The sequence below is a fragment of the Halichoerus grypus genome, chromosome 11, assembly GCF_964656455.1.
Source record: "Halichoerus grypus chromosome 11, mHalGry1.hap1.1, whole genome shotgun sequence".
In the NCBI taxonomy this organism is placed as follows: Eukaryota; Metazoa; Chordata; class Mammalia; order Carnivora; family Phocidae; genus Halichoerus; species Halichoerus grypus.
In genome coordinates, this window is record NC_135722.1 from 111103131 (window position 1) to 111128677 (window position 25547).

The 25547-nt window shown below is 45.4% G+C and overlaps 1 protein-coding gene across 8 annotated transcripts in view; it reads right to left on the minus strand.

The window, feature by feature from the left end:
- YAP1 (Yes1 associated transcriptional regulator) overlaps positions 1-25547 on the minus strand; it is a 110267-nt gene that overhangs the window by 39488 nt on the left and 45232 nt on the right. For all 8 annotated transcript variants that reach the window (XM_078059090.1, XM_078059088.1, XM_036068495.2 and 5 more), the window contains exon 3: positions 19758-19873. In XM_078059090.1, coding sequence (XP_077915216.1) covers positions 19758-19873 — 116 coding nt within the window. The remainder of the gene's footprint in view (positions 1-19757; positions 19874-25547) is intronic.

Consider the following 25547-nt stretch of genomic DNA (forward strand, 5'->3'; position numbering starts at 1 on the left):
TCCTTGTGCGTATGTCTCTCCAATGCACGCATCCCCGCCGGTGTCATGCTCTACCTGGCCCACACTTGCTTTACTCACTTAATAGATTATGGGCATCTCTTCTTGACAACACACAGATCTCTTTCCTTTTAATAGCTTCATACATCTTAGGTACAGGCAAAGCTCTGAGATGTCTTGGGCTCAGTTCCACACCACTACAATAAAGTGAGTCAAATGAATTTTTGGGTTTCCCAGTGCACCTAAAAGTTATGCATACACTACACTATTAAGTGTGAATTAGCATCACGTCTAAAAGAATAATGTACATACCTTAATTTGAAAATAGTTTATTGCTAAAAAATACTATCATCTGAGCTTGCAGTGAGTCATCACCTCTCTGCTGGTGGAGGGTCTTGCCTCAGTGCCGAGGGATGCTGACTGATTGGGGTGGGGGCAGCCGAAGGCTGGGGCGGCCGCGGCAAGTTCTCAAGACAAGACAACAATGCAGTTTGCTGCGTGGATCCACTCTTCCTGTCAGGGACGAGTTCTCTGCAGCACAGGAGGCTGTTTGCTAGCATTTTACCCAGAGCAGAACTTCTTTCCAAACTGGAGTCCATCCTCTCAAACCCTCCGCTGCTTTATCACCAAAGTTGACGTAACATTCTGAGTCCTTTGCTGTCACTTCAACAATCTTCACAGCACCTTCGCCAGTAGATTCCATCCCAAGAAACCACTGTCTTTGCTCATCCACAAAAAGCAACTCCTCATCCGTTCAGGTTTGATCACGAGATTGCAGCAGATCAGCCCCATCTTCAGGCTCCACTTCTGATCCCGGTTCTCTTGCTGTTTCCACCCCGTTGGCAGCGACTTCCTCCCCTAACGCGTTGAACCCCTTCAAAATCACCCATGAGGTCTGGAATCAACAGCGTCCCAAATTCCTGTCCACGTTGATACTGTGATTTATATCTGGTATCTCATGAATCACAATGTTCTTAATGGCCTCTACAATGGTGAGTCCCTTCCACGTACTCTGCCCAGATCCACGAGAGGAACCACTCCTTCGGCAGCTCCAGCCGTACAGAATGTATTTCTTACGTAGTAAGATGTGAAGGTCAAAACGACTCCTGGATCCATGGGCTGTGGGCATGAGAACAAGATGCATCTCACTGTCCGTCTCCATCGGAGCTCTGGGGCGACCAGGTGCACTGTCCATGAGCAGTAATACTTTGAATGAAATCTTTTTATTCTGAGCAGGTGGTCTCAGCAGTGGACTTAAAATACTCAGTAAACCACGGTGTCGACAGCTGTGCCCTCACCCAGGCTTTGCTGTTCCCTTTCTAGAGCGGAGGCAGAGTCGACGGAGCATAATGTGTATAAAGGCCTGAAGAATTTTCGGAGCGGTCAATGGCAGCGGCTGCAGCTGACAGTCACCAGCTGCATTAGCCGCTATCGAGAGAGTCAGCCTGTTCTTTGAAGCCAGGCACTGACTTCTCCTCTCCAGCTATGGGAGCGCTGGACGGCACCTTCTTCCCACAGAAGGTTGTGCTGTGTTGAAAATGTGCCATGATCTCAGTGGGATCTTCTGGATCGCTCGCTTCGCCCACATGTCCATGGTTCTTTAAACCTCACAAACAAACTTCCTCCAGCTCCTGGCCTTTCTTCTGCAGCTTCCCACACCTCCCTCAGCCTCCACAGAACTGAAGAGAGTCCAGGCCTTGCTCTGGATTAGGTGTGGGTTTACAGGAATGTGGTCTGACCTTCTATCCAGACTGAAACTTTCTTCCTGTCGGCAATAAGGCTGCTTGGCTTTCTCATTTGTGTGCTCACTGCAGTAGTACTCCTCATTTCCTTCGAGAACTTCCCTTCACATTTACAATGTGACTGTTTGGCACAAGAGCCCTAGCGTTCTGCCTATCTCGGCTTCGACATGCCTTCCTCACTCTGGAGGCTCCATCTTCCTCACTCTGGAGGCTCCATCTTCCTCACTCTGGAGGCTCCATCTTCCTCATTCTGGAGGCTCCATCTTCCTCATTCTGGAGGCTCCATCTTCTTCACTCTAGAGGCTCCATCTTCCTCACTCTGGAGGCTCCATCTTCCTCACTCTGGAGGCTCCATCTTCCTCATTCTGGAGGCTCCATCTTCCTCACTCTGGAGGCTCCATCTTCCTCATTCTGGAGGCTCCATCTTCTTCACTCTAGAGGCTCCATCTTCCTCACTCTGGTGGCTCCATCATCTCTAGCCTTTGACTTCAAGGGACAGACATGCGACTCTTGTTTCCCGTGAACACTCAGAGGCTGCAGCGGGGTCACCGACTGGCCTGCTGTCACTATGGAGGGAAGAGCGGGCAACGGGGGGATGGCCAGTCAGTGGGGCAGTCAGCACACAGAGCATTCATTAAGCTCGCCGCCTGACATGTGCACGGCTCACGGCGTCCCGAAACATCAAAGATCATGGACCACAGATCACTGTAACAAGTATAGTGACGAAACCATCGGGAATATTATGAGAACTGCCAAAATGTGACAGAGACACAATGTGAGCAAATGCTGTCAGAAACCTTCAGTTTGTACAAAACACAGTCTCTGAGGAGCCCCATGACGTAGAACACATTAGAATTCATGTACCCTCTGCCAGTGTCAGATATCACAGGGGTTCCTGACTCGTGTGGCCGCTCGAAGGGACAGTACAGCACGCAACCCCTGCGAGCAGCTGTGGTGGGACTGCCCCCGCCGCCACGCTTGGTCCTTGGCTCCGTCCTGGCGCCCACACACTGAGGACGCCGCCACATTCAACCTACACGGTGGCCTGTGTGCCAGGCACCGTCCTCATCTGCGTCACACAGATGAAACACAGGGACGTCCAGGGAGGGCATCCACCCGGGGGAGACAGGAAACCTGCCCAAGTAAAGATGTGAACTCAGGGCTCTGACGTGACAACTTCTGCCATTAGACCCTACAGTGTGCTGCTTCCCAAACGTATCAACGCATTCCCCGAAACGGAGGAAAGCGTTTCCTACGTTTAATTTGCAAAGTGGAAACAGTGACTTTATCCCTTTAATACACAAGTTTAAATCATTAAGTACTGATCATATATAATCATATAATATCAAATATTTGTTATATATAAATCATTAAGTAGTATTTCACTAAAAACAGTAGACTTGAGAAACGAAGTTCAGGAAACTTCTCACTAATCCGCACTGACAGCTGTTTTCACACCACATTTCTACCCAAGGAGCCAAATGAAGTGCATGTGAGAAAGAATTACCACACAATTAACTTTTATAAGCACGCAAAGTAATAGGTCAAACAGAAAAGAAAAAAATGCTTTCTATGTTCACGTGTAGTTTTCATTTAACACTTGGGTAAATATAATGTTATACGGAAAGAGAGGTTCAAAATAAGATGTTTCCTTTATATAAAAAGAAAGCTACTGATCAAAGGCAAAGCAGATGAGGCAAGATGACCTTTAAGTAGCACTGTGCCATAGTCGAATCCTTAGCAGTAGAAAAAGACAACTGAAAAGAAACAAATCTTCAACCCTACATGTGAATTAAATAATACAATACAGATTCAGGGGCGAATGGGTGGGTCAGTCGGTTGAGCGCCTGACTCTTGGTCTCAGCTCAGGTGGTGATCTGAGGGTTGTGGGTTCAAGCCCTGCGCTGGGCTTCACGCTGAGTGTGGAGCCTATTTTAAAACCCAAACCAAACAAACAAACCAGATCCGGGCTTTATACACACAAAACAAGAATTTTTAGTCAAATGGACCTTGGGAGAAATTCAGTGACTTGATACTTAATGCAGGTTTCTAAGTCATTATGCTAAACTGGTAAGCCAACTGTTGAATAATCATGAAAAGCACAGAAAACAAGAGTGACAGATTTTCTGAGTCATTAGGTCACACAGGCTACTAAAAGTTTGATTCGAACGTGTTTGGGCTAGCGTCAGAACGGAGTAAGGTCCCAAGTCCAAGGGGAAATCTGGGCTTCCCACGTTTTTATTAAGAGAAGACCACAGGGAAAGATCAAAACAAATTTAGAATGCCTCTGAGTTCAATTTATATTCTGACAATGTGTTATAAATATAATTTCTTCGATATGAACAATATAAAATGAAGTAAAATACAAGTAGCAAAGGTTATTTACATAAGATCATTTAAAATTTGTGATCAGAATCACCGGGAGGGTTTGTTAAACACACGCTGCCGGGCCCCACCCTCAGGCTTTCAGAAAACGATGCAGAGGCCTGTGGCCCAGGGAACACACTTTGAGAACCGCCGACGTACAGTAACTAAGAACTACCTCTGGGCGCGTCTGGCTTACACACAGCCAGGAACTCGTCATTAGTGCCGTGGGCAGCGCGCAGACCAAACTCCGAAGCGCCGCATGTCTGGAAACAGCACACAACGAGGTCTGCCGCAGCAGGATGTGAGCGGCCCTATCGATCAGGATAAGCACGTCCTACTAGTAAGAGTGGCGCTTTTTCTTCTGTAAACAAACACACACAAAAACAACCCTGAATGGCTCAAACAACTACTGAGGAGAAGCAGACCACAATTAGTTTTTCTGTCCGCTAACGACTCCATGGAAAGAAGAGTAGGGCCCTGGCGGCAAGACGGGGTTATTCCTAGTCACTGAGCTTCAACTCTTGACTTTCTCAGTTCAACTGGAGAACCCGTGTCCTACGGTATGATATGGGTACGCGGGTTTCCTTCTAGGCTAGCCTGTGAAATGCCTGGACACGGAGTTTTTAGCTTGTGCAGACTGTGCATTTTTCTATTTTACTGTCTAGCGAGTGCCTGCAACTCAGGAAGAGGGGAATAAATGTTGGCTGAAACTAATGAACAAGAAATTCAATTAAAATCCTTTATTTAGCTTGTGAAATAAAATGTGCTGTATTTTTCTTTTCATGTAAGTTCAGCCTCTCCATTATTTGGCACGACTTAAACGGAAGGCACAGGGATACCGCACACTCTTTTCTTCAGTAACTACATATTGAGGTCCTACTGTATCGGGGCAGGATTCTAGGTTCTGAGATGCACAGCAAGCAACAGTCCCTGTTGATGGCACTCAAGTTCTAGCCAGGAAAACAAAACAGGGCTGGCCAGCAAGTGCACTGAGCAGAAGAAAGAGAGCAACACGAGCACAAACAAAACTGGAAACGGTCTTTTACAAGCGTGGACCAAGAGGGGCTGCACAGAGGAAGTGAGCTTCAGGCTGGGACTCCAACACGGCGCAAGCAGAGGCCTGTGATGATCCGGGCATGAGCGTCCCAGGCAGGGACACAGTGAAGGGGACAGTGTGCAGGGGGCGGAGGGGCATGGTTATGGTCAAGACTCAACCAAAAGCCTTCACCTTTCACAACCAGTGGAGGGCCAAAGGGGTAACATGTAAAGGGGATTACCAATCTGCGAGGGCGGTAACAATTCTCTAGGCTCAGGGGCAACGGGTAGTAAACATTTTGTGCTAAGTCATGTTCACACACAGGGAACACAGGCCCTCAGACAAGGCAAAGATGTGGGAATTTTTCAAGGCTCACCACCACATCCAAGTCTTTTGGGAAAGAAAAGGAGAAAAGGAAAAAAAAAAAATAAGCCTTGTATCAAGAAGGTGGACAGAGGTCAGCATCTTAATGACATGTAAAGAGGGTGAGGAATTTTCTTTAAAGTAACTTCTACACCCAGTGGGGGGGGGCGTGAACTCACAACCCGAGATCCGCAGTCGCACGCTCTACCCACTGAGCCGGCCGGGTGCCCTGAGGGTGAGAAATTTGCATCAGGATAAGAGGAAGAAGAGTGGTAGGCTACCATTAAAGTAATTCATAAATGAAAGTTACTCACCCTTGGGGAAAATAAAATGTTTCGGTAGGATTTACTACTACTCGTGCAGTAGTAACTTGGCTACCACGGCAGAGCAACTTCCGGCAATACTTCAAAAACAAAATGCGCCGTGTCGTAACATGGAAGGTGACTCGACATCAACGTCCTGCTCACCTGCGGTGTCTTATCAAACAGGAAAATCTTGATAAACTACCCCACGAGTTAGACGAGCAACCTCTCCGTCTCACCGGCCCACGATTCAGGAATAACGCCGTCACCCAGGACACGGGAAGTTCGGTGAACACGCGCGACGCGTGGTGCGAAGCGCAGAACTAGCAGAACGTCATTCTCTGACGATGCAGGAGGGGTAGCCGGACCTGAGAGGATCTAATCCTGACCAAGCTGAGAGTTTTGGAGTCGTGTCTCCTGCACCGACGAGGGACCGCCAAGTGCTCTTACCACAGGCGAGGTGTTCTGAGCTCCCCGCGAGCACCTACGACGTCATCCAGCAGGCCCACGGCACGGGGACTCTCGCTCCCGGGCACGGAGCACTAGCCCAGGCTCGTTCGCAGCACACCGGGGACTCCAGCTCGCCAGAACTCCCCGCTACCACACAAGCAACATTCTCCTTCATCTTTCCGGAACCCCCACAGCCCCAGTCCTGTCCGCGCAGGGGACTCCCACACCTTCAATGCTTCTCACGAGGTCAACTCGGGTCTCTCTCCTCCACCAACTAGACAGGCACCTCACGAAATACGTCCCCATATTCCGGGTGGATTTTACTTTAAAACAACAATTGCATCTGCTCCTCAAACAGAACTGTCATGCAGACTTTCCCATTTCCCAGACTCAATTTCAGCAGCGGCCTGCAAACTGGTCTTCATCGCCCACGACATTCAACACGGCCACGTCATCCTGCCTCGCCTCCTGAGGCAAGGGCTCTCCGACTCAGGCCTCCCTGAGCCCACATGGAAAGTCCTCAAATCCTTGCGGGTTGCTGACGGCCCTCGACAGGCAGGCAGCACAGGGCACTGCCTCCTCGGTCACAGCCCTCGGCACCCAGCCCGCCCCTCTCCTCTCTGCAGGCCCCCGCATCCCTCCCTCGGCACCCAGCCCGCCCCTCTCCTCTCTGCAGGCCCCCGCATCCCTCCCTCGGCACCCAGCCTGCCCCTCCCCCCCTCTGCAGGCCCCCGCATCCCGCCCTCGGCACCCAGCCCGCCCCTCTCCTCTCTGCAGGCCACTTCCCCAGGAGGGCTTTGCCTGCGGACTGCTGCCCCTCCCACTGCATTAGGTCCTTGCTCACTCTAAGAGGATCCAGCACGCTGGGCTGGTTATGTAGCGATCCACTCCGTGTCAGTCCTCCCGGCTACAGGCCTCAGTCTGTCTGTCCAGTCCCACGCAGTGCCACGCATTTTCACCCCAACATATAGTCCCATTGCACCCACCTGCAGCCTGTCTCCTCCTAGCCTCCACTGTTTTTTTAATTTATTTTTATTATTTTTTATTTATTTTTTTAAAGATTTCATTTATTTGACACAGAGAGAGACCACATGCAGGGGGAGTGGCAGAAGGAGAGGAAGAGGCAAACTCCCCGCTGAGCAGGGAGCCAGACGTGGGACTCGATCCCAGTACCCCAGGATCAAGATCTGAGCCGAAGGCAGATGCTCCACCGACTGAGCCACCCAGGCGCCTCCCCACTTTTAAAGATTTTTATTTATTTATTTGAGAGTGAGCGAGCACGCACACGCATGAGCAGGGGGAGGGGCAGAGGGAAAGGGAGACAGACTGTGGGCTGAGCAGGGAGCGCAGTGACGTGGGGGCTCTGGGGGCTCGATCCCACAACCCTGACTGAGATCAGGGCCAGAGCTGAGGGCAGACGCTTCACCAGCTGAGCCCCCAGGAGCCCCTAGCCTCCACTGTTTTCATCCACTGAAATTCTACTCTATTCTCACACTGTAGCTTTGGGAAGATTTCCTCAGTTCTATCCCACGAGGAAGACTTTCCCACTGATGTACTGAAACTGCACTTGTTTTCATTTTGTACTGCAGACTGTCCTGAATTTGCTCTTTTACACTGAGTTTAACTACAGGTCAGGTAGGAGCACGGGAAGAATTTATAATTCTGCCCCAGAATATAGAAAAAGAGGTCTCGATTTTTTCATAAATGGGTATGCTCAATTTTCAAGGTTGATCAGGACAAACATGGCAACACTGACTAGAAACTGCCACCGGGGTTAGTGAGACTATGATCCCAGACAGGCGGCTTTCAAAACACGGGGGAGCGCAAGGATATTCACCCCGACTCTTCAGCGGTTCGTATCCACAGACAAGCACCTGAAATCTACATGCTTGGTCTCATAAGCCCTTAACAATCCTTACTGAAATCCTGCCCCGAATAAAATGTTCAGGCAGACACACTCGAAACAGTTGTCACGTACAATCAATATTAACTGTGATTGTCACTAAGTTTTTTGTGGCTTCAATAATCTCAATGTGGGGCAAGTATTTATGAATGCATTAGTTGAGGAAAACGCAGTTTATGAAATCAAGTTTTGGTAGAAGAAATAGGAATTCTCCTCTGGTTTCCATTTTTACTCTCAGGGTGAAAAGTGACTTAAAGCACGCAGCCCCAGGTCACGAGGTCAAGGCTGTGTCATTCCTGTGTACAGGCCTACAAGCTAAAAAGATTACGAACATACTGATTAAAATCTGCTTCACAAAAGCAAATGCAAGAGTGGTGACCAGTCCATTTCTATTCTTCCTTCAAGTCAGGGTGTACTCCTAGGTCACACGGGTAGCTAGAAGAGTCTTCTGCCAAACCAGTGGCCATGCTGGGGAGCCCAAAGCCCTGGCACCAGCATGTGCACTCTGGTCCCCCAGCCACGATGCTCACGTCCCCTTCCCTGCACACGCCGCACTGTGCTCTCATCTCTGCCTACACCCATCTCCCCCGTGAGGGCCCAAGTCTGAAAGAAGCACGTGACTTTTTGTCCTGGTCTCCCGCCAGCTTACCGCTACCACCACACACAACCAGCTTGTAGAGCTGAGAGGAGTGAAAACCTACCTATAAAGAACGACTGATCGGTCTTGATCAAGTCACATCTACCAGACTGTAGGTTTGTGCTTTTATAAATCACGGATTTGTTACAAGTTAATAACATTTTACAGAATTTTTTTATTAAATAAGTGTTCGTATGAAATGATGGATTCCACGTATCAGTCCGTATAGATTTTATCCCAGTAGGAAACAGGAATAACATTAAAACAGGCGTGAGAACGCAGATCTCTCATACTCGTGTCCTGTGGTTGGGGAACCGGCCAGGTCGGCAGCTCCTGTGCACCCGTCAGAGGCACAATCGTAGCGCCCACCCCATCTGCTGAGTCACAGCCGGATTTTAACTAGTCCCCAGGCGATTCCTCTACCTAGCACACTTGGAGAACCACCCATCTGTAATACAGAAAACTAATAAGGCTGGCTTGTTTTTATCGAACTCTTTTACAGAACACCTACCACTAACTCAAACTTTACCAACACCGCAACACTACCATTCAGTGGATTCGTTGGTTAAAAAAAAAATATCACCCTTGATGCATTCCAAATGCAAGTATGGTTTTAGCTCCGCATTAACGCTCTAGAAAGACAGCGAAGTTTAGAATGGTAAGAAGGACCTATGGTCAATTCTTGAACCCTATACCTATTATCTTTCTAACCTTGTGCAAGTTCCCTAACCTACTCGATGCTCACTTTCCTCATCCACAAAGTGGACAGGAGCACTCTTGTCCATTAATTGTTGAGAGGTTAAAAAAAAAAAGCACTTGACAGAGGGCAGGGCTTATAGTAGGTACTTTTAAAAAGTCAGTTCCCTACTCTTCCTGGAACAGTTCCTGCAATTTTGTTTCAATAATGTATTTAACTTATTAAAATTCATGCCCAATGCAAAGAGACAGGTTGATCAGAAAATAAACCTGGGTCTGAGATGAAATGATCAGATAACAAAAACAGTGAGCCCACAGCCCTTCCACGGCAGAAGGGCCCTAGAGAAGACTCACAGTTTTGGTGGCCTCCCAAATTCTTCGGGATAAAGCTCAGACCTCTTGGCTGATCACACAAAGGCCTTCTGAGGATGTCCACCGCCCCAGCACGAGTTACATGGCGCTGGGGTCTCGAGCTCCCTTGCCTTCCTTTTCCTTGGGCACACCTAAGCTCACACTCCCCTCCTGAAGCTCGGGTCCTGAATCCAGCCGCTTGGTACCACTGCTCTACCCCACTAGGGCATTACAACCGCACCAAACGCATCTGCCTCCTGTTAGAAAACGCCTCTGTTCAAGACCCGTAAGCTCCTATATGACACGGCTTTGGGGCTACCTTTCCCCGAATCTCTTCCCCGAACATCCCTCCGCAACTCTGGCCTGGCTGTTGTGTGACTCATGAACATTCCCCCCTCTCCCCCGGATATCTGCACGGCCCTCGGCTCACTCACGTCCCTGCCCACTTATAGGACGCCTGGCCTGGAGGAGCGAACGCAGCACCAGCTCCCTGCACCCCAGCCAAGGGCTCTGTGACCTGTAACGGACTCTTCACTTGCCGTTTTTAACTATTGGACACACTGGACATTGGCTGACAGTCTGTATTCTCACCGTCTACAAGAGTGCGTGGCACAGGCGGGTATTCAGGGTGTGGAGGGAGTGAATGAAGGCCTGGCTTCTAACTCCTGACCAGCTGCACACGGCCCCCCAGTCGCGCAGCACTCCGGGCTAGGCCTGCCATAACATCTTCTGTTGTCCTTACACAGAGCACCCGTCCTAACCTGACTCTGCCACCACCATGGCCATTAGGGCGCTTGGTACAACGTGGGGCATGTGGCATTTGTGGAAGGAATAATGGAGAAAGGGGACAACTGTCTCAAGGTGAAACTGAGGCTCTGCTAAAAATCATTTTCATGTTTGGGGCGCCTGGTGGCTCAGTCAGTTGAGCGCCTGACTCTTGATTTCAGCTTGGGCTGTGACCTCGGGTCCTGGGACGGAGCCCAGCGCTGGCACTGAGTCTGCACGTCCCTCTCCCTCTGCCCGTGGGCACGCATGCGCTCTCTCAAATAAATAAAACCTTTAAAAATTTTTTTAAAAATTCATTTTCATCTTTGTGACAGCTGAAAGAACAAATGTCCTAGAGGAAAAGGCGAAGTCCAAGCTCAGAGAACTTTCTAGTACCCCAGCCTTCAAACTTTCTTCAGTGCAACTGGAGTCTTTTATATTTTAACTTAATACTTCAGACTTTCAGTAAGTAAATTTATGAGATGAGCTTCTGTAAGTTCAGGCTTTAGAATGCTTAAAGAAACCACCTTTGAAAAAATGACCTAATATGAGCTCTGCCCTCCTCTGTTTATTGTTGCAGGATTTTGCTTTATTTCACTGATGCTGCCTATATATGGTAGTCTATGGATATCATTTTTAAAGAATTAGCATTTTAATCTTTCACACAAATATTCCTCTTATGAGTCATAAAATCACTGTAGCAATAAAGTAACCAAAAGTATTTAGAAATCAGTGGGAAAGACAAAAATAATATTCTAACACTATCCAGAGAAGAAATAAAACAGACATTTATTTTTTTTTCTTAAATGTAAATAACTGAATCTTTTTCTCATCATCTCTACTCCAAAGCTGAGCAAAGTTTCCAAAATTCTACAAATAATCACTGAAAAGAGAGTTGAGCATGGACACTTCTATTTGTAATAACTCATGTCCCAGAGAGAGCCGGCAACAAGGACACTCACATGTCAACTTTTTTCTTTATATTCTTTAATAATATCCCCCGACTCTCCTAAGTTAGTCTGTTGGTTAAAATAACAGAACATTAGCTTCAGTATCTGCACAAAAATCTTAGTAACTTCCAGAATTCAAATGAACTTTACTTTCCCAAACAATTCCTTCAAAAACTGCTAGATTTTTATTTTTATTTTATTTTATTTTTTTAAAGATTTTATTTATTTATTTGACAGAGAGAGACAGCGAGAGCAGGAACACAAGCAGGGGGAGCGGGAGAGGGAGAAGTGGGCTTCCCGCCGAGCAGGGAGCCCGATGTGGGACTCGATCCCAGGACCCTGGGATCATGACCCGAGCCGAAGGCAGACGCTTAACCACTGAGCCACCCAGGCGCCCCAAAAACTGCTAGATTTTTAAAAACATCTGTCATTTGTGCCCTAGGATCAGGTCACGGGAACCCCACAACCTTGCATCTGTCCACGTCTCCCCTCGCTGTATAAGACAGCCCTAACATAGCAAACAAGACAGGAAGGAAGGGCTTTCCTGAAAACGGACTACTACGAGAAATACTGATCTCAAGCTACTGAAAGATGGAGAAACTCTCTTATCTACCTTTCAACACGATTAGCTGGGATTTCTTCAATAAAGGAATGAAGACGTGAATACTTTAAAAATGCTATAGATTGTAGAGGCCAATACATTAACACGTATAAACATATCCCTCAATTCCAGACGTTAAAGTCTGGCTTATGTATTTGGGGACTGGGGGATCCTTACCCTGGGAGTTTATTTTAGACTCAGCATTAAGAAAGACATTTATCAGCCAATGTCTATTGTTCCACTTGGCAAATGTTGCTGCCTTGCCTAGGTAATTCTAAGTTTTACTATTATTTAGAAAACATTTTCAAGAGTCATGACTGGAGTCTTTTAACAACAAGAGCGCTCCCCAGCGGACGGGAAGGGGAAGGCACTCACCGTCAGAACAGGACAGGGGCCACCGGTGGCCCTGCCAGGAGCCGTGCCCTCCAGGACGCAGCAGAGTCCCGAAAACACAGCGATCAGATGGTGCCGCATGCGGTGCGGGCCAGGGCAGAACGCCCCGGGAGAAGGCACGGTACAGGCAGTTGTGGTCACCCGCGAGCCGCCGGATGCCCTCCCCGAGGGGCACTCGGGCTTTGCAGCCACCACGCCCTGTCCACGCATGACAGTCCTTCATGAACCGACTGCTCCATGGGTTTACATTAGAAACATGGTTCTTCTTTCCATATTACTAACCATTCTTCAGGAACTTAATTATCAAAACAATCAAGACATAAACTATGTAAAACAAACCAAGTTTCCTGAGAATTAGTTACGTTGGTTCTGATTATTATGCTTTTGTTTTTTTACTATTTTCCCTTTTCCTGTGGCCATCTTTTCTTAATTTACGTACATTCCCAAAAGAAGCAACTTTGGTTTAAAAAAAGACATTTGGATAGGAGCTTGAGAATAACTAATAAATACACTGTCTCTCCTACTCCATTCGCTGCTCTGAGTTTGGGCTTTGTCACAGTTTTATTCCTGTTTGATATACTTTAGTGTATCTCGTTCCATTTGTTATGACTTCAGGTTAACAAAATTTCCATCTAAAAACAGTCAAGAACTTTTGGAAAAAAATTTTAACTCATGTAGAAGAAGAAAACCATATTTACATTTAATAGTCTACCACCTATATATACCAGAGAATCTTTAAGAATGTAAATGCCAGAAGTTAACACATGACTTGGGTAAGGGCCAATGACCCGTATTTGGTGATAAAAAATTATTTTAAATGAAGAGTGGCTACTTGTTAATATAAACGGAGTAAAATGTAAACTACGGGATCCGATGACATTTTACTTATTACATGCGCCGGAGGCACCGAGCACTGTGCGCCCCAGTTAATCCGTAACTGCGCACCCATCACCCATCATGGCACCCGGATGGATCGCCGCATTCCATCTACAGGAGTTCAGCGCTGCTAGTCCTCTTACTCCCATTTCCCAAGCGAAGGAACGCGGCACAGGAACTCCTGAAGCTTGTCCAAGGTCTCACAGGCAGGGAGTGACAGAGCTGGGGTTCAAACCCTCGTCCAGCCAACCTGAACCCTTATTCCCCAGCCCTTCTCCGTTCACTCCAAAGGTGAAAAGCAGATTCAAAGCCGGGGGGCCACAACACAGGAAGCAGGAATTACCAGCTCTGAAACCTGTTGTCAGCTCCGCCCTCACCTTTTCCTTGCTTTTTAAGGTTTTTATTTTTTGCTTTTACCTGTCCCTTTCCCATTTCCCATCCACTCTCAACCTGGCATTTTTCTGGGGAACCCTCTCGCTCCCCCGCTGGTTTGTGGTGCCCGCACAGAGACAGTGCGGGCGGGCAGGGGGGCAGCTCGGCACCCCTCACCCCGCGTGCTCTGAACGTCTTCCCCACCAGAGAGAAGGTGCTGAGCATCATCTTCCAGGATCAAGAGAGCATCTGTTCCACCCGAAAAGACGGATTCCCCAGGCATTCCACGCAGGTTTTCATTAACAGGGAAATCTGAAAGCGCTGCACTGCTAGATTTGGACATTAACCAAATAAATGCCTCACTTTAAAATACAAAAACAACAAGTCCTTTAAAATGCACCTGTAGAAGACATTTGACTTTGGACTGTTACCAAAGATATGTTTTTAAAAAGCAGAAAATTGGGTTATTGCTTAATTTAAATCAAGGCTTATGATTTTTAATGGTTCTAAACGGTTAGCACCCCTTTGGCGTCAAGTTATCTCTGGATCATGAGAGTATACTTTCCTGACTTTCTATTGCTTTGAGATTCAGCTATCTTGCGGGTCACTGTTAATGAACGACTACTAAAAAATTAGTATCTTCACATAGATAAAGCTGGTCAAAGGAGGAGTATCACACTTTTCTCTCCCCAAGTCCGTATTTCCTAATGTCTAACACAACAGTCACTAATGTTGGCCAAACTCTCAGTATGTAGGACTATTTTATACAGATCTCAACCAGGCATCGAAGGGCTGTTCATGTGCTGTAAGCGTAACTCGCTTAACAGAATTTCTAAAGGGCAATCATCTCAAGTAAGTTAAATAGCTTTTTAAAAGAAATCTCTACCAGGGGCGCTCAGGTGGCTCAGTTGGTTAGATGTCTGCCTTTGGCTCAGGTCATGGTCCCAGGGTCCTGGGATCGAGTCCCAAATCAGGCTCCCTGCTCCGCGGAGAGCCTGCTTCTCCCCCTCCCTCTGCTGTCTTCTCTGTCAAATAAATTTAAAAAAAGAAAAAAGAAAGTAATCTCTACCCGAAACACGGGGCTGGAACTCACAACCCCGAAATGAAGAGTTGCTCACTCCACGGACAGAGCCAGCCAGGCGCCCGTCATCTCAAGTAATGTAACAGGACAGGGTTTATATACACTTATGTATAGGTCCATATCATATATTTTCATGTAAAACAAAATAGAGCTATTACTGAGTTACTCAAATTTCCTTCTAGTTTTTTTAAGATTTTATCTATCTATCTAAAGAGAGCACGAGGCAGGCGGAGGGGCAGGGAGAGAGAGAATCTCCAGCAGACTCCCCGCTGAGTGCAATGCGGGGCTCAGGCTCGATTCCAGGTCCCTAAGATCATGACCTGAGTCGAAGAAACCAAGAGTTGCCCCTTAGTTTTCTTTTCCTCACTTTTCAAATTCCTTTTACAAGGTTCCCTGTCATTTATTTGCCAATTAAATGGACAGTTAAAGATACAAATTAATCTGTTTTACAGAATCTAATAAGTCATGCCTCTAGAACCCTTTCCAGGTGTACCATTTAACTGACAAATACGTGATTTCTCAATTATATATATTAATTGATGGCCAATTACAAACAAGGGGTATGCAGTGTAGCGATGAAATCCATCATTTCAACCTCATATTTTGAAAAAGGACTTGTAAAAACAGAAGTAAACTGATCACTTTGTTAACTGAATTAGACTGAATGCAAGAAATAGGATTTCATAAAATCTTAGAATTAGAATTTTAAAAGACCAGTCAATACGGCGAACCATTAAAAAATTAGACAGAAAACAGGTCTGAGAGCCTAAAGAAAATGACTGTGTTTTAAGGAAGTGGTCTGATTAGAAACAGACCAGAACACAGAGCTAGATTCATTCTTTTCTTTTAAAAAAAAAAAAAAAGCAAAATAGAAAGTTCTTGTTTAGATAATTAACGATAAAAACGTAAATCACGTTGCATTTAGGACGACTGACCCAGTGAAGGGCTTCAGAAGAGGCACGCGGGTTTCCTCTTTTATCTGAAGTTTCAGATTAGCAGGTTCGGAAGGCATTCCCTTCAGGGTGAAAACTGTAAATACCATGGTTTTGCCGGAAGCCATTTGCTGCTTTGTTACAGTAAACGCCCTCAAAACTTACTGAAATACCCTCACAATTCTCCTTGCTCCTCACTGTCTCCAGGCTCTAAAAGATTATTATCCAAGCACAGATGAGCTTCGGGTTTGTGGCTTTTCTCATGGAGAACCCCTGAGAGAGAGAAGGTTCTGTCCTCTGATAGCTGTTTGAGAAACTGGGCTGTGCCCCCCCTCCCGGAGAGAGCACGGCCCCCACGCTCTGCCGCGCTGCCAGAGGGAAGGGGAGTCCTTGGCCCAACACCCTCCTACGGGACATCTGAGCTGTCATTTTATGTGAGTGTGAGGAACAGCAAGGCTGCAGTTCTCGCGACACTCATCCTAAAGCATTTCAGGACCGTGTCAAAGTCCTGTTTGTTCTTGAACGTGCGCTAACCTGGAAGAAATGAAAGACCAGACCTGAGTGTGTGTTTCAGAGGCCCGCAGGCCTCACAAGCCTCTGTGCTGGTCTGTGCTGGGGACCAGACTCACCATAATCCACACTTAAGGATCTAGGATCATGTATCCTTATATCCTTAATATTTCTCATTCTGAAACGCTGGTGACTCCCTTTCCTTTTTAGGATCAGTTTTTGGTTTTGGGTTAAAAAAACACTTCTTAGGTTTTACCACATCTGTCTCTTCCTTTCTTAACCCCTCATTCTGTCCAACCAGCCCGTTGAAGACAATGACCTCGAGTGTCCTCTTTCAGTATCCCCTCCTCTGGAAGGTGCAGTGTGTATTTTATGACCTACAGAACCTCCTTCAGCAAACACCCCCACGCCCACCTTCTGCAGAAGCAGCTCCCCAGTGCGCCTCCCGTGCACTCACAGGTCCTGTCCCCTCTGCTGGCTTGGAGGCTCTTCTCTGTCACTTGTCCTAACCCTGGTTCCCGCGCATAGTAAGAGGTCGGGCTCAGGAGCCCCATTACCAAGCACTGAGTCTTGGCTTCGACCACCGACCAACTGTGTGATTTTGGAAAAGTTACTTAAATTCTCTCAGATGGGAAGTGAGAATGATAACAACAGCACGGAACTTCGGGCGCCTGGGAGGCTCAGTAGGTTAGGCGTCTGCCTTCGGGTCAGGTCATGATCTCAGGGTCCTGGGATCAAGTCCCGCATCGGGCTCCCTGCTCAGTGGGGAGTCTGCTTCTCCCTTTGCCCCTGCTCGTGCTCTCTCTCTCACTGTCTCGTAAAATAAATAAAAAATCTTAAAAAAAAACAAAGCAACAAAAAAACACAAAAACCAGCAAGGAACTTCAACGGTCACTGCGAGGATTAACTGACAGAGTCCAAGCAGACCCCAGCAGCACGCCTGACAGGGCTCACTCTTACTACCACGGATACACGCCCACGCCTCTCTTGGGGGCTTGTCCCATTTCAGGCCGATGCTGTACCTCCAAACTTCTGTCCATACCCTCCACTCCAACTGTCCCTGCCAATGTCACCTCTGTTTACTAAACACAACTACAAGTAAGCATGCCTACTAATTTACATGCAGTGTATAAAACATTTTATACTTTATAAAAGAGCTGGAAATATAAACACAAATATTCTGAAACCCACTAAAAACAATTTGATGTATACTTTTTATCTTAAACACAAATTTGAGGGGTGCCTGGGTGGCTGAGTCATTAAGCTTTGCTGGTCTGTGCTGGGTCAGGTCATGATCCTAGCATACTGGGATCGGGCCCCGCATCCGGCTCCCTGCTCCATGGGAAGCCTGCTTCTCCCTCTCCCACTCCCCCTGCTTGTGTTCCCTCTCTCGCTGTCTCTCTGTCAAATAAATAAATAAAATCTTTAAAAAAAAATAAACACAAATTTGAATACAAATTCTCCTTATTTCCTCAGGCCATTACTATTAGAAAATTTAATAAAAAAAAAAAAACCAATGTTCTAAAAGAATCACAGTCAACCTTGTTAGATGCAAAATGCCTAAATCTTCCATAATAAACCTTAAATTAATGAGTTATTTATTACTAGTTTCCAAGGCATGGTTTTAGGTGGAGCGTGACAGAATGAATAATGTGAATCATCTTCTTTGGACTATAAATACAAGGCAGCTTTCACAACTTTTATTTGGAAATTTGATGATTAAAAAAACCCTAGATATCAAGTAAAAAATATTAGTGAATACTTGCATAATATTTTGCCTTGAAACTTTTGATTTAAATATCACATATAAAACAGATTCTGAAAATAAGTAAATATATTCTTATTAAAATAAGCTAAAATGGAAGATTTAGGTAATTAATTTTTTTTCAAGAACTTATATAAAGAGAGTTTATGACAAGATCAGCTTAGTCCTGAATCTCGTGTCATTTTTGTTTTCAGCACTTAACTCTCTAGAATTCAAGTGTTCAGCCCACCAAAGGCAAGAGCAGAGAGTCACGGAGGAGCAGAGCCCCACGCACCGGCACCACCTCCGAGGGCAGGAGGACACGATGAGCCCTGCGAGCTCTCCTAGGCAAGGAGCCCTTTTGTGAACCTGTCGTACAGACACCACACGCTGGCGGCTCCTTTGCAAAGGCTGCTGTTGGAGAAAATCCACCGGGCGGCCGCCCACGCTGTGCCGGTCGGTGTGCCGGACAAGCAGGCTGGGAACCCTGAGGAGAAACACCGAGGCCCCAGGGCTGCCCGTTACTGTGGCTGCCACCTGTGCTCGGGACCGGGGAACTCAGCAAAGGGGGAAGTGCGGGGCGCAGGCAAGTGCTCAGAGATCCAGCCCCCAGGCTCCAAGCCCTGGTGCCAGGGCTGGGGCTGCATCTTCCCAGAGGAAGGGGCCCCTCTCTGTACTGTGCACAAAGAGGCACGGTGGGGTTCACTATGGCCTTGGGCCCACAGAACAAAGGTATCTAACAGACTAGAGAAGTAACTAAACCTTTACTGAATTCCTGTTCTGCACCAGAACTGTAAATAAAAGCTTTATACTTACTCTTTTATTTCCTTTAATATTTCCCACTCTCTAGTAACGGGCATTGTAATCCGCATTACACAGATGAGGAAAAACAGCAGGTTTAAAAACATTGCCAAGTAAGAAAAAAGATTCATACGCAGGTCTGTTGTCTGTGAAAAGGGTGGAAATGTGTTCAATAACAAATACTAACCCTCATAAAGATGCTTGGGGTTTATACGTTGCTACCTTCCAGTTACTTTCAAGGCAGAATAAATATGCTCTTCAAAAGGTAGTTATGAGGGCGCCTGGCTGGCTCAGTCGTTAAGCGTCTGCCTTCAGCTCAGGTCATGATCCCAGGGTCCTGGGGGTCGAGCCCCGCATCGGGGTCCTTGCTCCGTGGGGAGCCTGCTTGTCCTTCTGTCCCTCCCTCTCCCCCAGCTCGTGCTCTCTCTCTTGCTCACTCTTTCTCAAATAAATCGTAAATAAAATCATAAATAAAACCATAAATAAAAATAAATAGATAGATAGATAAGATAGATAGATAAATGGTAGTTAAGAACACCATAGCTTGGCTTCCCATCCAAACCACAGAGGGAAGAAAGAAACCTCCAACTTTAAGACAAAAGAAAGGAGCAGAGTCAAACACAAGCTTGTCAAAACTAACCAAATGAGGACCCCGCCATACTGACTTCAGAAGTGAAACTTTAAAAATGCTGGCTTTCAGTTGGCAGCCCCTTTATGAATTAATGACTAAACAAGGCTTGGGTAAAGCACATTTATGTGAAAAGGTAGGCCTCCCACAGAAAACCAGACAGAAATGAACCGTCACCCATGCTCCAGTTTCCGTACAAGAGACTCCTGCCTGTGCACAAGCCTTCCTCGGCATGCCGGGACGACAGTGTCTCAACTCACCTGAGGCCGAGGTCATCAGACTCTGCTGCACTGGGGGGCTGGTGGGCGCCGTGACGCTCATCTGGGAGAGCATGGCCTTCCTGGGGTCCTGCCACGTTGTCGTCTGATCGATGTGACTGAGACACAACAAACCACTGCGTGAGACAACACACATCGGTCCCCGGAGTCCCAGCCCCATCTCCCAGAGCAGAGCCGATGGCTCTCCCATGCAGTCAGGCCTGGTTGCTCACCCACCTCCCTCACCCCTGCACCACGTGGTCCACTCTCAGTTCCCAGCTTCTATCCGAGCAAGATCTGAGAAACCACACTTGCAACTTTAAGGGAAGGGAAACCATTTTCACCAGGGACTATTATTATCTGCTTCTAATTTGCAGATAAAAGGTGATTTATAAATTAATCATCCATGACAGCAGTCATATGATCGAAACCCCAAATTCACAAGGGAATCACCCACTATCTTCTCTGGGAGCTAAGAATGCCAATTAACATATACTTTTTAGATCTAAAGTCCCTCAGGTAAAACACAAAAGGATGAAAAAGTCTTATTATAAATATATACTCCAAAGCCAAAACAGAATTAAAACCTTCATCTGTAAGTTTTCACTATCTTGTGACCGTGGAAGGTCTTTGTTAGTTGCTAAACATTTAAATGTTAAATACTGCATACTGTTACCTTACAGCAAAATATCTTATTACATATGCATAGCGATTTGTTCATCTATAGAACTGGATAAAAAGGGTTGAAGACTCTGTGAACTCTAAGACTACCAGGCATCTTGCACAGAATCTGGTGGAGGATCATTCAGAAATATTAGTTTTCTTCTTCCAGCAAAGTTTGCTTCAGTGAAACAGAAACTAAAAACACTAAATATGTGAAACTATTTAAGAAATTATCCTGAAGAAATAGCCAGAGAAGTATTCACACACTGATGCAAAGTTCTCTCTGTATAATTTATAAAAGCAAAAATTTGAAAGCCAACTAACATCTAATGAAACGGACTGGTCAATTAAATATCATAATGTATGACAGACTACAATGCAGCTATTGAAAATATTTTAGAAGAATATTTAATCACATGGAAAATATTTGTAATACTGCTATTTATTTTTGTAATACTGCTTTTTAAAGTAGTTTGTAAAATAGTATGTACGGTTTGAGCCTACGTGTGTGTGCTGAAAACATGGGAAGGACAGACATCAAAATGTTTCCACAGTGTTTATTTCTAGATGGCAGAATTACAGAACTCTGCTTTGCTATGCTAGGTTTTCCTATTATTAAACAATCATAAACTAACATTACTTTTGAATGGGGGAGTGGCCAAAAACAGGGTTATTTTTAAGAAGTCCCCTCCCCCCCATCATTTTTTTGGTATGGCTGTTTAAATGTCAAATCTGAGCTCTCTCTTCTTGAATCATCTCCTATCAATGTAAGGAAATGACACTCTATTGTTAACTTTTCTGAAATAGAACTAGAATGTAACTCATCAGTAAGACAGTAAGAAAGGATCACTGCACTCTGGATAGTATGAACCTCAAGTATTACCTACTAGCAATGGGAGAATTATTTGAGTTCCCAGGCAGGAAGAAAGGGGATGAAAACAGGGGGAGGAGAACATGGAAGGCCTCCGGATGGCAGTGGGACCTGTCCAGTCCAGGCTCCTGCAGACCACCTATAAATACTCAAGAGTATTTATTTATATAGTAAGGCATATCATCTCTCCAGCCGTAACTGACCAGCACACTCTCCCAGCAGTTAAACGCTTCTAAGCACGAGCACGAAGCATTCGCTCAGGCCCAGACAAGGCAGGTGAAACCTTGTTTCCGTCCTGCCATGGAAGCACCCCATTCCAGAAGACCGGATCCTTATCAAACCCAGTAAGAGCCCATTCCTCTTCCCTTTCAACCCTCCCTATGAGCCACTAAACAAATAAAACCATAGAATGTTTTCTAGGTAGGCAGAGATTCTCATACTTACAGATATCAAGTGATACACACACGGTAATTAATACAATCGTACTGGAAAGAAGCTTACAATCCACAAGAACAAAATTTAGAGAAATGTTTCTCACTGCCTGTTTAATGTTACGAAACTAGGAAAGGAAATGGCCAAGTGATTACTACTGGCTCTTAAATTTCCAAGTATGTGTCCCTGCCTACTCCTTGTGTCTAGTACTTCCTAAAATCCCCTCACCTGTAAGGGGTACAAAGAGGAGGGAGATAGAATGGAAGCGAGTTCAAGATTCTGACTGGACGGTTTTCTAAATACTCAACAGCTGGGTTTCTCTGAAAACTAACCAATTCCACAAATCATATTAATCCGTTCTTAACTAAGCAGGGCTCCACCTGAGGGCTGAGGAAGACCCCATTCTGATGGCTTCTGGAATAGGGACACCAATCTGTACATTTGTTCTTAGAGCTTCTTTCTCCTTGAAATAAATCAGGGTTTGAATACTGAGAACATATAGTTTTACTGCTCTCAGAAGATCAGTTATTTTACTGAAATGTTACATAAGCATATAAATGCTAAGATTTCTCTTCCTGAAACAGCCGTTAAACCCCAGTAAATTAGCTGAGAGTCCCATAAAGCTGTACTAGTTACCTCGGCTAATGGCACATTCACTTAAAAAACATCTATAGCTCTTTAAGAAATAAAGATGTCATTATCTAAATTGTCCAACTATAAAAGCATGCAATCACTTAGATGCCAAAGAAAATGTGAAATAAAATTAACTTAGAATTTGTCTTATTCTGTAATATTAAATCATGAAAAATACTGTTTTATCCTAATAAGTCAATTTGAAACATATACTCCAAAATATCCAGCTTTCCTTTTAATCATTAGAACAAGAATCTTTATAAAAACATTTCATACTTCAAAGAAGTATTCTTGCTGAGACCACATGAATAGTTTGCAACGTCTGCTTTCCTCCTAGATATTTCGTGGTACCTTTGCTCACCTCCTCTGGTCTTTGCTCTCATGTCATATTCTCAGCAAAGCCTTCCCTATCCATGTCACCTAAAATCTACCCTATCGAAACTTACACTCCCTCTTTTTTATTTTTTTTCCTGATAATCCTTTATCATTATCTGACCTATTTTACTTTTTTTGCTTGTTTCCTCCAACTAACAAAAGCTCCAGAGAAATAGGGACTTTTACTCATTTTGTTAACTACTATATCTTCAATGATTAGAAGAGTGTTTGATAAATATGTGTCAAGGAATTAATGAAAAGAAAGCTTTTTTTCTTTTTTGCCCTAAAAACACCCAACATTCTCTCAAAAGTCCTTGTATCCTTACTGACTTCATCCAAAAATGAAATTACAGGTCAGGATGATAGATCTACTGGAACCGGCACAAGGAGACCCCTGGTTCAGCGGGAGCAGCAGCTTCGGCGGCATGATGAGGGGTCCAGCGAACGGGAGGGAAGTAAGGAAGCAGACAAATGCAGTTGTGCTCAGGGACGAAAGCAAAACCGCAACCAGATGCAAAGGAGTTTTTCTTTTTTTTTAAGATGAAGAAATGCAAGTTTAAATGTGAATAGAAACAGATTAGCTGAAAATGTGCTAAGGGATCCCTGAAAAGCTGGACTCCTCCATCAGAGGGTAGGAAGGAACGGAATGTAGACATTGCTTCCACTGGAATAGGAGGTGGATGGAGCAGAAGCAAAGAATTTCACTGGCTGGTAAAAGCAGAATGAGTTCTGGTGTGAGGACTTCAATTCTCCTAAGAAACATTAAGATGATTAATGAGGCTGGTCTTATTGGTAACCCCACTACGCAAATAGAAAGTTCAGGCACTTGGGCGTCTGGGTGGCACAGTCAGGTTTTGGCTCAGGTCGTGATCTCAGGATCAGGAGACGGAGCCCCACATGGGGCTCCCTGCGCAGCGGGGAATCTCCTTGAGTATTCTCTCCCTTTGCCCCTCCCCCCTCTTTAAAATAAATCAATAAATCTTAGGGAAAAGAAAAAGAAAACTCAGGGACTTGTACAAAGTCCCATATCCAGGACACAACAGGACTGTGTGTGGTATCCAGGAATTTTGAAAACAGTTTATGTACAAACAAATTTATGAAAGGACAGCACTCAAAAATATAAATGCTTTGTAATACATATTGAATAACAAAAATATTGCATAAATACTACAAGGGTAGAATAAAAAGCCATGGGTATTAAAGATTCAATAAAAGATGACAGAATAGGAACACCTGGGTGGCTCAGTCAGTTAAGCATCTTCCTTCAGCTCAGGTCATGATCCTGGGGTCTTGGGATCGAGTCCCCACGTCAGGCTCCCTGCTTGGTGGGGAGCCTGCTTCTCCCTCTGCTGCTTCCCCCTGCTTAAGCTCTCTTGCTCTCAAGAAAATAAATAAAATCTTAAAAAAAAAAAAAAAAGATGCCAGAATATTACGAAACACAATTTCTATTACCACTAGAGTATCAGCTTCTTGAAGGAGATGCACCTGGGAGACTGCTGGACCCCAGCAGTGCTCCGGGAGTATGTGCTGATTTTAATGCCTTAGGCCAAAACGTGGGTGATTAAGACTTCATGTAAGTGCTAACCTGAAAAAGGGCTGAAAAGAATTTTGTCAAACTATACTAATTCTACCAATCAAGAAATGGGCAGAAGACATGAACAGACATTTTTCCAAAGAAGACGTCCAAATGGCCAACAGACACATGAAAAAGTGCTCAACATCGCTCGGCATCAGGGAAATCCAAATCAAAACCTCAATGAGATACCACCTCACACCAGTCAGAATGGCTAAAATTAACAAGTCAGGAAACGACAGATGTTGGCGGGGATGCGGAGAAAGGGGAACCCTCCTACACTGTTGGTGGGAAAGCAAGCTGGTGCAGCCACTCTGGGAAACAGTGCAGAGGTTCCTCAAAAAGTTGAAAATAGAGCTACCATACGACCCAGCAATTGCACTACTGGGTATTTACCCCAAAGACACAGATGTAGTGAAAAGAAGGGCCATATGCACCCCAATGTTCATAGCAGCAATGTCCACAATAGCCAAACTGTGGAAAGAGCCTAGATGTCCATCGACAGATGAATGGATAAAGAAGATGTGGTATATATATACAATGGAATATTATGCAGCCATCAAAAGGAATGAGATCTTGCCATTTGCAGTGACGTGGATGGAACTGGAGGGTGTTATGCTGAGCGAAATAAGTCAAACAGAGAAAGACATGTATCATATGACCTCACTGATATGAGGAATTCTTAATCTCAGGAAACAAACTGAGGGTTTCTGGAGTGGAGGGGGGTGGGAGGGATGGGGTGGCTGGGTGATGGACACTGGGGAGGGTATGTGCTATGGTGAACGCTGTGAATTGTGCAAGACTGTTGAATCTCAGATCCGTACCTCTGAAACAAATAATACATGTTAATAAAAAAAAATAAACTATACTAATTCTAAAAATGCCAAATTATAAATAACAGAATCAAAATATATAAACCAAGGAGATGAAATTAAGAAAAACTCATAAAAGTATTTTTAGAATTATAAATGTATATAGTTAGCACAGAAACAAAGATTCAGTTTATCATGTTCCTAAGAACAGTCCAGATACTGAACTTACTACAAGAAAATAAGAAGTGTGAAATCCTACAGCCCCTTCAAAATACGTAAATGAATCTTTGCTATTATTCTGGAAAAGAAAAGCAGCTGCTTTAGGACCAAGATAAGCCGGTGATGTCCTGCGGGGCAGCCGAAGCTGGCTGACGATGACCCGTGAGACAGACGCGGCCGTGCTCCCAGCAAGGCCACGGCGGACGGCAGTCTCT